Below are 19,284 nucleotides of genomic sequence, written 5' to 3' on the forward strand. Positions count from 1 at the left end.
TGAAGAAGTTTTGAACACGCCCCACACTTTGAGTGCCACAGCCTCTCGGCGTGGGATTTTTTTCAGTAGATTAGATAGTTTTCCTAGTGGGGAGGAAACTTTCGACCCTCTTTTACGATAACCATAGGCAATTTTGACTTGCAGGGATGGATACTATATAATGCCTTAGTGTCCAATACTTCCCAGTCATCAACTTCTGACGTTATTAGGCTTCAATTGTAGATTACCTTCAAACACATAATTCATCCCCATTTTTATGAGGCTAATCTTCAGGGTCAGATTGTGAACTTCTGGTTAGTTGTAGGGCCAACTATCTTAAGAAGTGAATTATGTGTTTGAAGGTAATCTACAATTGAAGCCTAGTTACGTGGTTAATCGGTTAAGTAGAAATTTTTCTCAATTTGTCCACCATTAATTCCAATATGGCGGAAATTCGACCAATTTGGAGAGTGTGCGAGACCACACCCGAGGGGGTAGCCACTTTGGATCTCTTTGTACACCTGAGTTCAAAAGAGTTCAGCTTTGACAGTGCCTTGAGTTCAAAGCCTTTGGAACTCAGAGTTCAGCTTTGACAGTGCCTTGAGTTCAAAGCCTTTGGAACTCAGAGTTCAGCTTTGACAGTGCCTTGAGTTCAAAGCCTTTGGAACTCAGAGTTCAGCTTTGACAGTGCCTTGAGTTCAAAGCCTTTGGAACTCAGAGTTCAGCTTTGACAGTGCCTTGAGTTCAAAGCCTTTGGAACTCAGAGTTCAGCTTTGACAGTGCCTTGAGTTCAAAGCCTTTGGAACTCAGAGTTCAGCTTTGACAGTGCCTTGAGTTCAAAGCCTTTGGAACTCAGAGTTCAGCTTTGACAGTGCCTTGAGTTCAAAGCCTTTGGAACTCAGAGTTCAGCTTTGACAGTGCCTTGAGTTCAAAGCCTTTGGAACTCAGAGTTCAGCTTTGACAGTGCCTTGAGTTCAAAGCCTTTGGAACTCAGAGTTCAGCTTTGACAGTGCCTTGAGTTCAAAGCCTTTGGAACTCAGAGTTCAGCTTTGACAGTGCCTTGAGTTCAAAGCCTTTGGAACTCAGAGTTCAGCTTTGACAGTGCCTTGAGTTCAAAGCCTTTGGAACTCAGAGTTCAGCTTTGACAGTGCCTTGAGTTCAAAGCCTTTGGAACTCAGAGTTCAGCTTTGACAGTGCCTTGAGTTCAAAGCCTTTGGAACTCAGAGTTCAGCTTTGACAGTGCCTTGAGTTCAAAGGCTTTGGAACTCAGAGTTCAGCTTTGACAGTGCCTTGAGTTCAAAGCCTTTGGAACTCAGAGTTCAGCTTTGACAGTGCCTTGAGTTCAAAGCCTTTGGAACTCAGAGTTCAGCTTTGACAGTGCATTGAGTTCAAGACATATTGTACACCTGAGTTCTCAAGTGTCTACCCCCTCGACCGCACCACGTTAAAGAGCGCCCTAAAATCTATAAGGGCTGTATTTTCAGCGTTGTTTCAATTTGTTCTGGGTTAAAACCTATTTTTCCTGTACTATTTCAAGTGTTTAACTTTTACAAAGAGAATGAATCTCTTTCCGGCTTCCACACCCACAAAACACCCGGGTTTCTTAGCTAGTAAACTAAATCACAACAATATTGCTGACAAAATCAATTCAAATTTAAAAAGAGTGGTCAGCGATTAAATTTCTACTATTGTGTAGAGTTTATGTTCTTTAAAGATAGCCATTTAATTTTTCCCCATATTTTACAGCCCATACTTACAATTAATTTTTCACCACGACATAATCGATGGAATTGATTGGTTTCATGCTCTTGACTCAATGAATTAGAAAAAAGCTTGGTTTCCAGAATTGGTTTATCGGGAACAAGATTTCCTGTATATCAATAAGGCAATTTTGAAACGGTTTATATCAGTAGATTTCATTATGGAAAATCGGATTGTAAATTTTGTGAAAAACAAGATTTTAGAAGTTATGAAAAATCCGATTTTAAATATTATGGAATATCGGGTCTTAAATATCATGGAAAATCGGACTTTTTGTTTAATACAGGCAGAAGTGAGATGAGACCAGAAGTACTGAGCTAATCAAATTCTTCACTCGGCGAAAGTGAATATTCTTGATAACACAAGAACGGTTGGTCCTCTAGTAGCGGTTTCTGAATTTTCCCTCCAAAACGTGAGACGCTCGTGGTGGTAGACGGCCGAACTAGTTTCAAGCATCCGCGTCCGTGTTCGGCCGCTTTAGGTTGAGGGGAAGGGGGTAGGAAATGTTTGTGGAACTCGGCCAATTTTTTTCTCAGTAGTGTAGGCGCGTGGGAAGCGGTGGCATAAAATCCTCAAATTTGTTCACAAGTGCCAGGATCTACTATCAATGCTAGAGCCCTTCACTTCTAGTCTCATCTCACTTCTGATACAGGGTAAAAACCTTCGCTGGTGAGCACTGAGCAGTCTTGATACCTTCCCTGACATGTAAGGGGCTTGTAGCGCTGCCTACGTTAATCAAGGTCTGTACGCGGTAGTTTGGAAGGGGGCGACTTTTAAGAGACGCGACTTCTTATTTTCTCACTATTTTACCTCGAGATGGCATTGCGAGCTGGAGCGAAACGTGCGCGAAAATGAACATTTCCAATTCCTTAAGTCCAGCTAACAGCGCTTTCTCGGGTAAGAGAATTCAGCAACTTAAATTGCCAACCGAAAAATAAAAAATCGGCGCCGCGCACAGGTCTTTATTAACATGGGCAACGCTTGTAGAGTAACAAAATAAGACGTCGCAAATACCGTTAATGAAAGAAAACCAAATGAGCCGAAGTTATTTGTTGGCCATCCGACTTATTTAGCATGTGCTTATAAGTCATAACATAGAAAATAATATATAGCTCCCTATAAGTATGAAACTCTCCATTTAAGCCATGTAAACAGCATTTTCTTCCATTGAAATTTGTAAAAAGTTTCTAATGTCACCTATTAAGAGTTTTTGGCGTTAAAAAGATGAAATATTTGTTTAGAAAATTTTCAAATTTTATATTGTAATTAAATAGTTAAAGGCCTAGAAGTTTATTATGGTAATTATAACTGATTAAGTACATGTCAAAATTATCATAATAAAATAATAGATGGCGCGAGATTTTGACGAACGAGGCTAGCGCATACACTGGTACGAGGTAAGAAGTATCCCCGGCCCATCGTGCCTTTCGTGGACACCTTAGGCGGCGGAGGCGGTTTCACCCCCCTTTTACTCGTAGTACCGAAACTTCTCCCACGGGGCGTAAAAGCGTGAGCGCGCCAAACTTGGGAGCAAATGCTGTAGTATGAAAATGTACTACGTTTCATACTTATAGGGAGCTATATATTATTTTCCTTATGATATTACGTTATTCTTTTCTAACTTAATTATTCGATATGCCGTCTATTGGCACTATTTAATTGTACGACTGGATTTAAGCTAGAAAGTCAGAAGACCCAGATTTTTGCATTGCCAACGATAGCTACACGAAACGTTTTTGTTGCAATAGAACAGAACTGAATTGATCAAATATATTTTTACGTATTTGCGACAACTCATTTACTTACTCTTCATTGACGTGTAGAAATTATCCCTGCATAGCACCAATGCTTACCAGAGTTGTTATTTTCTGATTCTAATGTGTCATACTGAAATATATTTGGAATACAGATAAAGTTAGATGAGAAGTTTGACTAATTTAAATTAATTTAATTTATATTTACAGTCAGTATGTTTTCAATATCTTTCCACTCTGCAGATCTGAATTCATTTTTCTCCAGTTTTTCTTCAAAATATTGGCGGGACAGCCATTTGCAATCGATAGCTACATTCAAATTTATTATAAATTATCATCCAATTGAAAACATCCTATTTGAAAATTTTTGTAGGCTACACTTAAGGTACCTTCGCAAACGAGCGTAAAGTGAAAACTGAAAGCGGTATCTTAAGCAGATTGAAGAATTCAGTTTCAGCGTGGCCTTTCGCATACTAGACTAACGCGGATTTGTTTAAGCGGTTGTGCAAGCAGGCGCTGAATCCCATTTTCAGCTAATATCTATTTCAATTAGATATTCCAGTTTCCTCTTGGGGCCACGTGATATATTTTGACCAATTAAGAGTTACTTTAGGGAAACCACATTCGATTTACATCATTTTTTTTATCTTGTCGTCCTGTTATTCTTCAATTTAGTTAATAGAGCTATTTTTCTGCCATGAAATCGGCCAAAACATTAGTACAGGAAAAAAATGCTAAAAGCTTGTCAAATATTATGGGACACATCCTTGCGTGGTTCTGAAAGTATCAAGGATCGTGTTTCAAAACCTTGCATAGCAGACAATCTATATCTATATAAATGAAAGTCCTGACTGACTGATTGAATGACTGACTGACTGACAGACTGACTGATAATCAACGCCCAGCCCAAACCGCTTGCCCTAGAAGGCTGAAAATTTGCAGGAACGTTACTCATATGTAGTAGGCGCGTACTAAGAAAGATTTCTTCCAATCCACCGCCATCTTAAAAAATGGCGCCCAGAAATGTAAAAATCTTTTCTATGCAACAACGTCCGCGCGTTTCAACCGATTTCACAAATATTTAATACACTGGTTTCCTTTAACCTTTAGACGGGCTGAATGGTCTTTCGGGTTCGATTTGTCGCCATCTTTCTAAATGGCGGCCAGAAATTTAAAAACCCTTCTTTATGGAATAATGTCCGCGTGAAAAGTGATAAAAAATGCATCCCTATGGGCTGACGGGCAACGCCGAGTGCCTTCGCTCCAAAATTGGTCATCAGTAAAATCTACCCATTCTTTATATCATTTTGATGGAAGTTCTTATTATACGCGAGCGACGCCGCGGGTAACAGCTAGTAATCGATATAATATGGAAATCCCCTTCTTTCTTTCTATTTCGCAAAATGGAATGAAACCACAAACAGGAGGACTGTTCCTAATTTTCAATGTTTTTAATACAGTGCGTTAACATTAGCAAAGGGGTCGACTAATCTGCAGGTACTCTGAATGTCTGAAATGCAGTCCACGGTAGGAAACCTACTATTTGTAGTATGCAGGTTCGGTTCACATTTACAAATATAAGAAAGCAATACTATAATTCATTGACTAACATACAGTCGAACAAAATTAGAGTTTCAACTCTGAAATCTCTTGACTAAAATGCAGTACTCTGAAATGCAGTCCTAGAAAATTATTATTTTCAACTCTGAAATCTATTGACTAAAATGCAGTACTCTGAAATGCAGTCCTCTAAAACTATTAATTTCAACTCTGAAATCTATTGACTAAAATGCAGTACTCTGAAATGCAGTCCTCTAAAACTATTAATTTCAACTCTGAAATCTCTTGACTAAAATGCAGTACTCCGAAATGCAGTCCTCTAAAACTATTAATTTCAACTCTGAAATCTCTTGACTAAAATGCAGTACTCTGAAATGCAGTCCTCGAATATTATTAATTTCAACTTTGAAATCGGTTGACTAAAGTGCAGTACTCTGAAAAGCAGTCCATGAAAATAATAAATTTCAACTCTGAAATCGGTTGACTAAAACGCAGTACTCTGAAATGCAGTCCTCGAAAACTATTAATTTCAACTCTGAAATCTCTTGACTAAAATGCAGTACTCTGAAATGCAGTCCTCGAAAATTATTAATTTCAACTCTGAAATCGGTTGACTAAAATGCAGTACTCTGAAAAACAGTCCACGAAAATTATTAAATACTACTCTGAAATCTTTTGACTAAAACGCAGTACTCTGAAATGCAGTCCTCGAAAATTATTATTTTCAACTCTGAAATCTTTTGACTAAAACGCAGTACTCTGAAATGCAGTCCTAGAAAATCATTTTTTTCAACTCTGAAATCTATTGACTAAAATGCAGTACTCTGAAATGCAGTCCTCTAAAACTATTAATTTCAACTCTGAAATCTATTGACTAAAATGCAGTCCTCTAAAACTATTAATTTCAACTCTGAAATCTATTGACTAAAATGCAGTACTCTGAAATGCAGTCCTCTAAAACTATTAATTTCAACTCTGAAATCTCTTGACTAAAATGCAGTACTCTGAAATGCAGTCCTCTAAAACTATTAATTTCAACTCTGAAATCTCTTGACTAAAATGCAGTACTCTGAAATGCAGTCCTCGAATATTATTAATTTCAACTTTGAAATCGGTTGACTAAAGTGCAGTACTCTGAAAAGCAGTCCATGAAAATAATAAATTTCAACTCTGAAATCGGTTGACTAAAACGCAGTTCTCTGAAATGCAGTCCTCAAAAACTAATATTTCGAACTCTGAAATCTTTTGACTAAAACGCAGTACTCTGAAATGCAGTCCTCGAAAACTATTAATTTCAACTCTGAAATCTCTTGACTAAAATGCAGTACTCTGAAATGCAGTCCTCGAAAATTATTAATTTCAACTCTGAAATCGGTTGACTAAAATGCAGTACTCTGAAAAACAGTCCACGAAAATTATTAAATACTACTCTGAAATCTTTTGACTAAAACGCAGTACTCTGAAATGCAGTCCTCGAAAATTATTATTTTCAACTCTGAAATCTTTTGACTAAAACGCAGTACTCTGAAATGCAGTCCTAGAAAATTATTATTTTCAACTCTGAAATCTATTGACTAAAATGCAGTACTCTGAAATGCAGTCCTCTAAAACTATTAATTTCAACTCTGAAATCTCTTGACTAAAATGCAGTACTCTGAAATGCAGTCCTGGAATATTATTAATTTCAACTTTGAAATCGGTTGACTAAAGTGCAGTACTCTGAAAAGCAGTCCACGAAAATAATAAATTTCAACTCTGAAATCGGTTGACTAAAACGCAGTTCTCTGAAATGCAGTCCTCAAAAATTAATATTTCGAACTCTGAAATCTTTTGACTAAAACGCAGTACTCTGAAATGCAGTCCTCGAAAACTATTAATTTCAACTCTGAAATCTCTTGACTAAAATGCAGTACTCTGAAATGCAGTCCTCGAAAATTATTAATTTCAACTCTGAAATCGGTTGACTAAAATGCAGTACTCTGAAAAACAGTCCACGAAAATTATTAAATACTACTCTGAAATCTTTTGACTAAAACGCAGTACTCTGAAATGCAGTCCTCGAAAATTATTATTTTCAACTCTGAAATCTTTTGACTAAAACGCAGTACTCTGAAATGCAGTCCTAGAAAATTATTATTTTCAACTCTGAAATCTATTGACTAAAATGCAGTACTCTGAAGTGCAGTCCTCTAAAGCTATTAATTTCAACTCTGAAATCTCTTGACTAAAATGCAGTACTCTGAAATGCAGTCCTCTAATACTATTAATTTCAACTCTGAAATCTCTTGACTAAAATGCAGTACTCTGAAATGCAGTCCTCGAATATTATTAATTTCAACTTTGAAATTGGACTGCTTTTCAGAGTACTGCACTTTAGTCAACCGATTTCAAAGTTGAAATTAATAATATTCGAGGACTGCATTTCAGAGTACTGCATTTTAGTCAAGAGATTTCAGAGTTGAAATTAATAGTTTTAGAGGACTGCATTTCAGAGTACTGCATTTTAGTCAATAGATTTCAGAGTTGAAAATAATAATTTTTTAGGACTGCATTTCAGAGTACTGCGTTTTAGTCAATAGATTTCAGAGTTGAAAATAATAATTTTCTAGGACTGCATTTCAGAGTACTGCGTTTTAGTCAAAAGATTTCAGAGTTGAAATTAAAAATTTTCGAGGACTGCATTTCAGAGTACTGCACTTTAGTCAACCGATTTCAGAGTTGAAATTTATTATTTTCATGGACTGCTTTTCAGAGTACTGCACTTTAGTCAACCGATTTCAAAGTTGAAATTAATAATATTCGAGGACTGCATTTCAGAGTACTGCATTTTAGTCAAGAGATTTCAGAGTTGAAATTAATAGTTTTAGAGGACTGCATTTCGGAGTACTGCATTTTAGTCAAGAGATTTCAGAGTTGAAATTAATAGTTTTAGAGGACTGCATTTCAGAGTACTGCATTTTAGTCAATAGATTTCAGAGTTGAAATTAATAGTTTTAGAGGACTGCATTTCAGAGTACTGCATTTTAGTCAATAGATTTCAGAGTTGAAAATAATAATTTTTTAGGACTGCATTTCAGAGTACTGCATTTTAGTCAATAGATTTCAGAGTTGAAAATAATAATTTTCTAGGACTGCATTTCAGAGTACTGCGTTTTAGTCAAAAGATTTCAGAGTTCAAAATAATAATTTTCGAGGACTGCATTTCAGAGTACTGCGTTTTAGTCAAAAGATTTCAGAGTTGAAATTAAAAATTTTCGAGGACTGCATTTCAGAGTACTGCACTTTAGTCAACCGATTTCAGAGTTGAAATTAATAATATTCGAGGACTGCATTTCAGAGTACTGCATTTTAGTCAAGAGATTTCAGAGTTGAAATTAATAGTTTTAGAGGACTGCATTTCAGAGTACTGCATTTTAGTCAAGAGATTTCAGAGTTGAAATTAATAGTTTTAGAGGACTGCATTTCAGAGTACTGCATTTTAGTCAATAGATTTCAGAGTTGAAATTAATAGTTTTAGAGGACTGCATTTTAGTCAATAGATTTCAGAGTTGAAAATAATAATTTTCTAGGACTGCATTTCAGAGTACTGCGTTTTAGTCAAAAGATTTCAGAGTTCAAAATAATAATTTTCGAGGACTGCATTTCAGAGTACTGCGTTTTAGTCAAAAGATTTCAGAGTTGAAATTAAAAATTTTCGAGGACTGCATTTCAGAGTACTGCACTTTAGTCAACCGATTTCAGAGTTGAAATTAATAATATTCGACGACTGCGTTTCAGAGTACTGCGTTTTAGTCAAAAGATTTCAGAGTTGAAAATAATAATTTTCGAGGACTGCAGTTCAGAGTACTGCGTTTTAGTCAAAAGATTTCAGAGTAGTATTTAATAATTTTCGTGGACTGTTTTTCAGAGTACTGCATTTTAGTCAACCGATTTCAGAGTTGAAATTAATAATTTTCGAGGACTGCATTTCAGAGTACTGCATTTTAGTCAAGAGATTTCAGAGTTGAAATTAAAAGTTTTCGGGGACTGCATTTCAGAGTACTGCGTTTTAGTCAAAAGATTTCAGAGTTCAAATAAAATAATTTTCGAGGACTGCATTTCAGAGTACTGCGTTTTAGTCAAAAGATTTCAGAGTTGAAATTAAAAATTTTCGAGGACTGCATTTCAGAGTACTGCACTTTAGTCAACCGATTTCAGAGTTGAAATTAATAATATTCGACGACTGCGTTTCAGAGTACTGCGTTTTAGTCAAAAGATTTCAGAGTTGAAAATAATAATTTTCGAGGACTGCAGTTCAGAGTACTGCGTTTTAGTCAAAAGATTTCAGAGTAGTATTTAATAATTTTCGTGGACTGTTTTTCAGAGTACTGCATTTTAGTCAACCGATTTCAGAGTTGAAATTAATAATTTTCGAGGACTGCATTTCAGAGTACTGCATTTTAGTCAAGAGATTTCAGAGTTGAAATTAAAAGTTTTCGGGGACTGCATTTCAGAGTACTGCGTTTTAGTCAAAAGATTTCAGAGTTCAAAATAATAATTTTCGAGGACTGCATTTCAGAGTACTGCGTTTTAGTCAAAAGATTTCAGAGTTGAAATTAAAAATTTTCGAGGACTGCATTTCAGAGTACTGCACTTTAGTCAACCGATTTCAGAGTTGAAATTAATAATATTCGACGACTGCGTTTCAGAGTACTGCGTTTTAGTCAAAAGATTTCAGAGTTGAAAATAATAATTTTCGAGGACTGCAGTTCAGAGTACTGCGTTTTAGTCAAAAGATTTCAGAGTAGTATTTAATAATTTTCGTGGACTGTTTTTCAGAGTACTGCATTTTAGTCAACCGATTTCAGAGTTGAAATTAATAATTTTCGAGGACTGCATTTCAGAGTACTGCATTTTAGTCAAGAGATTTCAGAGTTGAAATTAATAGTTTTAGAGGACTGCATTTCAGAGTACTGCATTTTAGTCAAGAGATTTCAGAGTTGAAACTCTAATTTTGTTCGACTGTATGTTAGGCAATGAATTATAGTATTGCTTTCTTATATTTGTAAATGTGAACCGAACCTGCATACTATAAATAGTAGGTTTCCTACCGTGGACTGCATTTCAGACATTCAGAGTACCTGCAGATTAGTCGACCCCATCTCTTGCACTAGCCATCTCTACAAACTATGTTCTTTGACTAGATGGCGCGTTGGACGGCAAACTTTAATATCCTTGGAAATAATTAAGTGCGCCTATGCGATAGGTGTAGGAAAGAAACAGAAACGAATTTCCGATTCTGAAGCACAAAGCTGAACTCGAAAGCAGAAAGTGTTCAATCAGTTTAAGCTTCTGTACTGCGGATTCCGCTCGTTTGCGAAGGTACCTTAACAGTAGAAATTCGTTAATTTTTTTAGTTTCTCTTAAATATGTATAAGTTTTTTAACTTTCTCTTCAGGGCGTTTCTGGTATGTCAAAAATTAAAGTTTGTCGATGGTATATGACAGTATTTTTTGGTTGGCTCAAAAGTATCGTGAAAGGCATGAAACACCCTCTCCTCATTTTCTTATATTACTTTCAGCCATTGCAAGTTTTAAGAAGCACTATTATTAAAACCGCCAGTCAAACTGTCAAACCTTCTGCATTCGTTAGTAAACTCTCACATCCTTGAATGATTTTTCTGTATGACAATTTTCAGTGAATATTTTAGTCTGCTTGTTCCCACTACCGGTACTGAATCTTAATACTTTTAATATTGTGTTGAACCTTACCTTCTAAGGGCTCCCCTTTAACATCAGGGTAATTTTTGAAGTGGTGGCTTTTAATGTAGCCTTTGGATAATGATTTTGAGTCGAGAACGTATGTTTCTTGTAAAGACATCAGTCCTTCGACCGCCAAGACGTATTCCTCCTGAACTGGTAGGTGGCCAAGGTTTTGGAAGAACTCTACCATTGATTTCAACTCTGAAATTCATGGTTGTGAACTTGTGATATAGAAAAATTATCGCTGTACGTTAAGAACAGACTTTCCATATTTGTGCACATATTAGCAGAAGTTGATGACTTCTTATCCTGGGAAGTATTGGACACTAAGGCATTATATAGTATCCATTCCTGCTAGACAAAATTGCCTATGGCAATCGTCAAAGAGGGTCGAAAGTTTCCTCCCCACTAGGAAAACTATCTAATCTACTGAAAAAAATCCCACGACGAGAGGCTGTGGCACTCAAACTGTGGGGCGTGTTCAAAACTTCTTCAGCGCCAATCGTTGAAAAGCCGTCTGGCTAGAACTCTATGGAAATCCATTACAATCCGTGGGCCTAGGACCCCACACTAGTTTGAACGGAATTTCTAGCAAACTCTATTAAAACAGCTGTTCTTGTCACCGTTTCTGATTCGTTACCTCAAACCACAGGACACACCTTAAATTTTCGTTTCTTGCCCGCTGCTGGCGCGCAAATCAGCCTGCCAGCTCAAAATGAGGGAAATGCCGTCGGTGGCGCGGTGATCGGACCTAATAAGAAGTTGGCTAACAGAGATGGTTCCGGATATGGTTAGAGTCCAATACTTCCCAGGATAAGAAGTCATAAACTTCTGATATTAGGGATTGGCCTTTCTTGAAAAATGTAACGCTAGAAAACCGATTCGTAGGAAACATTAGAAGCCTTTTTGACGGAGTAATTTAATTTATTCAGGACGTGAAAACGCGGGGAGGTAGGAGAGAATGGCCTACTGAGTGCAGAAAAAGCGGTCAATGCGAAAGGTAACTTTAAAATATTTTGGCGCAATTTGATGGCCTAAGTTTAATTTTGGTCTGATGACGTAATTTAGAATCCCAATTGTGCTATACGGCACTGCCATCGGCCTCAGTATAAGGAATTTAATTTCTTTATGAATACGGGTATAGCTGAAATCAGAAGTAAGATGAGACTGGAAGTAAAGAGCTCTAGCATAGGTAGTAGATCCTGGCACAAGTCAACAAATTAGAGGATTTTATGCCACCGCTTCCCACGCGCCTACACTAGAGAGAAAAAATTGGTCGAGTTCCAAAAACATTTCCTACCCCCTTCCCCTCAACCTAAAGCGGCCGAACACGGAAGCGGCTCCTTGAATCTAGTTCGGCCGTCTACAGCCACGAGCGTCTCACGTTTAGGAGGGAAAATTCAGAAACCGCTACTAGAGGGCCAACCGTTCTTGTGTTATCAAGAATATTCACTTTCGCCGAGTGAAGAATTTGGTTAGCTCAGTACTTCTGGTCTCATCTCACTTCTGTTCCTAGGTATATGTAGAAAATGCTTGAATTAGAGTCGTTTCTCAAGCTTACCTTGGTGAGGTTTCGTCATTAGTTTTTCTTGATCAGCAATGTCGATGGAAGATCTCCTAGTCAACAAGTAGCTGTTGATTGGATGACTCAGAAACTGATCATAGTTTGTTTCGGAATTGTTGTAAATTTTCAGAGATTTATTAATATATCTGAAACAGAAGAATCTTCATTTGGCATAACAATTGTAGATGAAGATAGGGGTTATAGCCTTGTTCACAATTAAGACCTTCTTGAAACCGTTTTGAAATTGGTGCATTTTTAATTAATAATAATCACATTTTCTAATGAAATATCTTTTGTTTCTTAAAATAATATAGCCAGACAAGTATTTTGTAATCGATTTAAAATAATAATAAAACAGTAAAGAAGTTATATCTAGTATCTCAGAGAGAAGGTATAAATTGGCCAGATTTCCAGCTTTATCTCCAGTCCAAACGTAGCCTGTCCGGAGTCAATCCCCGTCTCTAAATTACAACCAGCATCTCATTGATTCTTGAAAACTCACGTCAGCACGACGACGCGAGTGACGAAAACTACAGTCATATTTTCCCAAGGTAACTTGAGAAAATACTAATATAGGTTTGCTCACGCAGCCGGTTTCGGGGGAAGAATGTACGCGCCAGAGAGAGAAGTTTCGGTGACGTCACGCTAGACCTCCAGATACGACTCGCTTGTTTAAGCGGGCGCGCGAAGAGCAGCTCGGCTGTTTATGTTCATGATTTTGTATCAAATGATATTTTAGTTGCTGATAATTTGTGCCCCAAAATAACACCCACCATCTATACTCAATTACTAATACTGCTAATATTCAGTCCATTAACCATATAATTAATAGTAATAAAAATGTTACTAGTACCCCAATCAAATCTCAAGAATGTAATAGTGATTTTAAGAAATGCGAGGAATACGGGGTAGAATACTTTGGTGGATGGGTAGCCAAAAAGCATTATAAGGCTTACCCAGAATTAGACTTAGTGGATAAAAATAAATCTGATCACGAATATCAAAACAGAGACCTGCACGGGCCGAGTTTTTCAGGCCCGACCCAAGCCCGGCCCGGTGTTAGCATTTTGAATAAGCCCGAAACCCGGCCCGAGCCCGAGTACATAGTTGGTTTTTCGGCCCGGTCCGGCCCGGCCCGGCCCGTTACACGTAGTTCAGTTGTAATTTTTATATTTTTTTACATAAAATCAATGATTTGAATTCATATTTGCTTTAGCGTCGTGTATTTTTCATTTCTTTTGATAATTGTTCGTTACATTTGTCCTTAGAAGCTTATAATCATTTAAATTATCTTTCATTTGAACTTTGGATTAAATGAAAATCAAAATTAAGTTCGGCCCGGCCCAAATTTTGAAAAATGAGCAAAAGCCCGGCCCGGCCCGTTAATTTCGAAAATTTTAAAAGCCCGACCCGGCCCGGCCCGATACAATTTTCAAAAGTGGAAAGCCCGGCTCGGCCCGACCCGATCTTGAGCCCGGCCCGTGCAGGACTCTGTATCAAATTCCGTCCTGGACTAATTTTTTGTCATATGGAGGACTGGACTAGTCATTGCTTCCAGTTCCTTCATGGAGAAGATAAAAATTTATGAAAATATTTTTCAAACATTATTGCCAAATATGTCTTTATCCAACGAAGAAAATATTGTCAAAAATATTAGCTCAATAACATTTGAAAAGGAGACAAAATACCCTTATGATATGTCAAAACGTTTGTAAAGCTTCGAATTTTTATACGAATTAAATACCTCAACTCAATGAAAGTCACAACCCCTGAAGCAAATGATGGAAAGAGAAAAAGTTCCAAAAAAATGAGTAAAATAGTTAAATAAGCTACTAGTATTAAAAAATGTATATGAATTTTCCAAACTTTTGTGTTTTGGTGTTTTGATAAAACGAATTCTACGTAGATTAATTTCAATTCCTTACCATGTGTTTGTTAAAGCTATTAAGTTCCTAAACAAGTTCAAAAATTATAAACACTATTTTGAAAGGCATGTATATGTTTGTCAAATTTTCATCAACTTTATTTAATATCTTTTTAAATCGGGTAAATATCAGAAAATAATAATTAAGCAAACGCAAATTTATATTCTTTAAATTACCCCAGTTTAAAAGAATAATTAAATAAAGTTATAGTTTCAAAATATTAAAACGCGCGCCTTTATTCCTATGCGTTCGTTCGCGAAGCAGAGTCGCGGAGGTCTAGCGTGACGTCACGCAAGCGAGACTGCTGGAGAGAGAAAAAATTCCGTAATTCCGAACCGAGCGTGAGCACCCGTTGATATTTTCCGACTGAGGAGAGGCAGCGAAATAGCCCGGCGCCTCCTTTTATTTTGAAAGGGGGACTGGGACTATGGCGCCCGGCGAATACAAAGGCATCTTATACCTTCTCTCTGAGATACTGATATAACTTCTTGGTTAAACAAAACGCTACCTTTAATTTTATAAAACGTTTCTTAGTTTCAAAAGACGATAGCTAAGCTTAACTCTAATTTTTAAAGAAAACCAACATGTGCAATAAGAGACCAAGTGAAAACCTGGGCTTCACCCAGACAGCGATTGTTTTCAATTCCTAAATCCTAAAATATCTTCGTTCTATATTTGGACAGAGGTATAATTAAAACACACTTTGTTTCCAAAAACATTGCGTTAGGCTTTAGTGCTTCAACATTTGGAACTTTCATAAAAATTTTAAAGGGTTGTAAATTTTCCGGAAAAATAAAACGCGGAAAATTTTCCGGAAATTTTTCCGGAAAATTTCCCTCTTCGCGGAAAATTTTCCGCTAATCGGAAAAATATAAAACTAGCAGTTATGTGAGCTTTGAGTCAATTTATCTAACTATTAAAGATTTAAAACATTCTCCAGTTATTTTGCCATCTTTAGTAGATCTATTAAAGTACCACCAAATATTAGTGGTTGATTTTCCCATAATTTGTGACTTTAAACAGGGTTAACAAACTTAATAACATTAACAACATTATAGAGCTCGGCATTTTCGATCAATTATCCACAAATTGGTGGATAACCGATTATTTATAAACAAATTTGTGGATTACAATACGATTTAACATGTAAGTTCTGAGGATAATTTTCGGGTATGGATAAAGATAAAATAAAGTGGATAATTGATCGAAAATGCCGAGCTCTACAACATAACACCTCGTTTCCCATACAATGACGCAGACGATCACTATCCTTTATGCCTGATAATTTTAGTTTCACTTGGGTCTCTTAACGGTTAGGTCTCGACTCTCTAACGCCTTATACCGTCATAAGAGCAAACAGTAACCCTATGCATGCAAGCGATAGCAAATGAGTGAGCTTTTCCTATAGAGAATAGGGGTCACTAGACTCTGTGCCCTTGGACAATTTTTTACCCCTCCGAATTCACCTAAAACAAAATAGTGAATGTTTTGAAAAGAAAGGCAATTGAAAAATTTTAAAGTTTTAACTTTTTAATTGAAAAACCGGTAGCGGAAAAATACGGAAAATTTTCCGGAAAAATATAGCTCGGTCATTTTCCGGAAAATTTTCCGAGCGGAAAATTTTCCGCGGAAAATTTTCCGACTTACAACCCTAAAAATTTATATAAACTAAACAGATTAATCAAAACTGTCATTGTAGACAAAGACCGGAAAGTGTAAAAGATAAGTGTAGAAAATTTTCGCAACTAAATTAGTTGGATAGACAATAGTTAAAATGTCCTTTGCTCTAAGAATTTGACTATATCCGCGGTGAAACGACGAAAATCCAAGAGTGACTTTCTAAACTACATAAGTCGTAAGTTCCGCAGCATCAGGGTGAACCACGTAAGTCAGAGCATGCAATTAAAACTATGAAAAACAATACTTAAACTTAATTTTTCTTAATGAAAAAAAATAGGCGCCAATTATGATAATGGGGCTTTCATTTAAGACCCTTTTCAAATCTATCAAATGTATAGTTATTTTTGTAAGGGTGTAGACAAAATGGGTACGTTTGGAAAATTTCCCATGTTATTTCTATGGAGATTTTCCAGTTTTTCGTCGAAATCTGTGATTAATTTTATGGAAATGAAAACCACCCTTAGCAACTTTTTTCTTTATAGAATTAACTATTAGTTGGATCTCTTTGAAATTTTAACCACATATTGTGGGCCAGAATTTTAGTTCAACGTCAAAATTTCAAAGCAGCAAACACAATAGGAAAAAAGTTACGGCCAATCAAAGAAACCTCCTTTAGCATTAGAGGCAGTATGAAGTCTTACCTAAGATAGCTACCACTCTCATAGAATTTTTATGAATTTTACATCCATAAATTGTTGTTGGACATTTTAATAATCCTTTGTACCTTACCAAAGTGGTTCAAAACGGTTTAAAAGTGTCCTACGTGAAGGCGGCAATCGATCTTACTCCTTCAGTTGTTCTAGATTGTTCTCTATGTTTAATGTGTATTGTTTTAGTGCGGTTAGATAGGTCATTTGCATCCTCAAGAGCGCCAGCGTTTTAGGCGATGCATTTTGAGGTTTATCTAGTTTAACGTTAGAGATTTCTGCCAGGCAAAGCGTTAGAACACTCGAAACTATCATCCATTTCATTTTAGTTACAAATGAATTTTACGTACGCTTCAAAGAGGGAGTGTTGTTACGCTAGTACCGGAAACGCAATCAAATATACGCGAAAAATCTGAAACTGGGTTAATTGATGTGTCATATTGCGTTAATGTTTATCAGGAAAGCTGATCCATTTTCAGTACGTACTAACAGAAGTGAGATGAGACCAGAAGTATTAAGCTAACCAAATTCTTCACTCGGCGAAAGTGAATATTCTTGATAACACACAAACGGTTGGCCCTCTAGTAGCGGTTTCTGAATTTTCCCTCTCCAATAGGTGAGACGCTCGCAGTGGTAGACGGCCGAACTAGATTCAAGGAGCCGCGTCCGTGTTCCGCGGCTTTAGGTTAATTGAGGGGAAGGGGGGTAGGAAATGTTTTTGGAACTCGACCAATTTTTGTCTCTCTAGTTTAGGCGCGATGGAAGCGGTGGCATAAAATCCTCAAATTTTTTCACTAATGCCAGGATCTACTACCAATGCTAGAGCCCTTCACTTCTAGTCTCATCTCACTTCTGGTATTTGCTATATCCGGACCGCTTTCGCAGTTCACGGAAAGCAATATTGACTTACACTCCATTATCATCGTTAGGGTTAAGATGTACGTGGTGATCTGCTAGGGTGACGAGAAAATCCAACTTCTCAATGGCAGGGCTACCACTTCAGTGACGTCATCGTCACTCGGAGAGGTAGCAAGAACACATAACTATTGCACCCTACCATCCTCAATCGAACGGGCCCGCAGAAAAAGCGATCGTTTTTACTGTTCCCAGAAGAGCACAGGGGAAGCTGTCACCGAAGTCACTTGCCCCCTACTCCGGCATCGAAGGACAGCAACAACTGGCTGTAGTGCAACTTACGTGAATTTATTCGTAACTAAATCCTAAGAATTGGCCATTAAAACTTGGCGAATAACATTCAATTTATCTTTTATACGCTATCTTATCGAATTGAAACTTTCAAAAGAGTATAACATCAAATGTGGATGAGAGGGAAAGTATGACAATGGCCATGGAGCCAGTGTTAAAAAACGCGGACATCAAAGTTTCGCCAATAACTATTTAGTTTACTAGTGACTGATGGACTTGCAAACTCGCGACTGAAAGTAGTTCAGACATTTAAGCTCCTTGGTTTAACTATAGCCCACTCGATCACGCGCATCACGACGCAAGCTCCCCGCGCTGTAGCTAAATTACCGAGATTTGTTATAAACGTATCTAGTTTTATGTGCTCTTCTATTGCTTCGATAACTTTACTTTAATCCACATTATACCTTCAAATACCTTTAAAAACATTAGCAGCTACTCTGTCCTGACTACAAACACAAATCGAGGAAGTTCTAGCATACACAATAGCAGACGACGGTAACCGCGTAACCGCGTATTAACACAAGGCCTATTTTAAGGGAGTGAACAGGCCCAGTATAGCTACACCAATAAAACGGTCAACTACGGCGAAACTCTGATGACTCGCCACTTTTGGCCATTTTCATACTTTTCCTCTCATCCACTTTTGGTAACATTAATATGTAGAAAGCGGAATCAATTAAGTTAACGAAGGTGTGTTTCCAAGAAAACATGATTTCATCCAACCACCTTGATTAATTGAAGTAAACGATGGTGAGGCAGAATCAACAGGCGTAGAAACCAAGGTGTAATGTGAAGCGTCATACTTTTTCTTATTACGTATCTTTTGAAACTACTGATAAAAGCGAAGGTGTAGATAACGAATGTCATTAGAACAACAAGCGTTGAAAGGTAAGGTTGCGTCTGTTTTTCCTCTGATAACTAAATTTATTAGCTCTTAGGGTGGATTGAAAGCAACTAAAATTACAGAAAAATAAACGTTATACGAATTTACTAGTAAAGGACTTCATAAAGCCTTCATAAACCTCCAAGGCTTTAGTTGTAAAGGTTTCGAACGCTTTTTAGCCACATCGTAGTATACGATGTGGCTCTTAGTTTGACCCAGGCCGTCGTAGTAGTGGCCGGGGCTGTCGCTATAGTACGATGTGGCTACTATTACGAGCCCTTGGGCCGTCTTGTTTAAATTTATAAGTACGTTCTTGGTCATAACTATTACAAAAAATTCATGTTTATCCAGTTTTGATTTTGTAACGTGTTATGGCCATTTAACGCATCAGTTTCAGTGTAATTATTGTAAGAGTGACGTAGTGAAGACATTTTTAACGAAAAGGAATTACTGTGGTTTTCTTGATGCTCACTGGATTAACAATCCATATGGTTATGGATAAATACTACATATTATGGTTTTCCAACTAGGGCCAATGTAATATGTTCGGTTCACTAGCAGTTATGACGTGGCTTTAAAGTGAG

The 19,284-nt window shown here is 37.1% G+C and overlaps 1 protein-coding gene across 1 annotated transcript; it reads right to left on the reverse strand.

The window, feature by feature from the left end:
* Window positions 1-371: 371 nt before the first annotated feature.
* Window positions 372-16,935, reverse strand: LOC149692866 (prolyl 4-hydroxylase subunit alpha-1-like). The gene is made up of 8 exons (XM_089868796.1): window positions 16,751-16,935; window positions 12,357-12,505; window positions 10,805-10,996; window positions 3,703-3,803; window positions 3,594-3,627; window positions 2,551-2,628; window positions 1,737-1,849; window positions 372-500 (listed from the first exon to the last, which is right to left on the reverse strand). The coding sequence occupies exons 1-8, from the start codon at window positions 16,933-16,935 to the stop codon at window positions 372-374; spliced, it is 981 nt and encodes a 326-aa protein (XP_089724922.1).
* Window positions 16,936-19,284: the final 2,349 nt, after the last annotated feature.

Source organism: Phalangium opilio, unplaced genomic scaffold (genome assembly GCF_054372755.1).
Source record: "Phalangium opilio isolate 3A_F unplaced genomic scaffold, DU_Popi_V2 ptg000024l_1, whole genome shotgun sequence".
Classification (NCBI taxonomy): domain Eukaryota; kingdom Metazoa; phylum Arthropoda; class Arachnida; order Opiliones; family Phalangiidae; genus Phalangium; species Phalangium opilio.

Bases quoted from the DNA above. Each gene is read 5' to 3' on its own strand.
- LOC149692866 (XM_089868796.1), bottom strand. From the start codon at position 16,935: ATGAAATGGATGATAGTTTCGAGTGTTCTAACGCTTTGCCTGGCAGAA. The intron at 3,804-10,804 runs GTAAGGTTCAAC...ATTTGAATGTAG, and splicing joins TAAAGGGGAGCCCTTAGAAG to CTATCGATTGCAAATGGCTG. The intron at 2,629-3,593 runs GTAAGCATTGGT...TACCCGAGAAAG, and splicing joins ATCAGAAAATAACAACTCTG to CGCTGTTAGCTGGACTTAAG.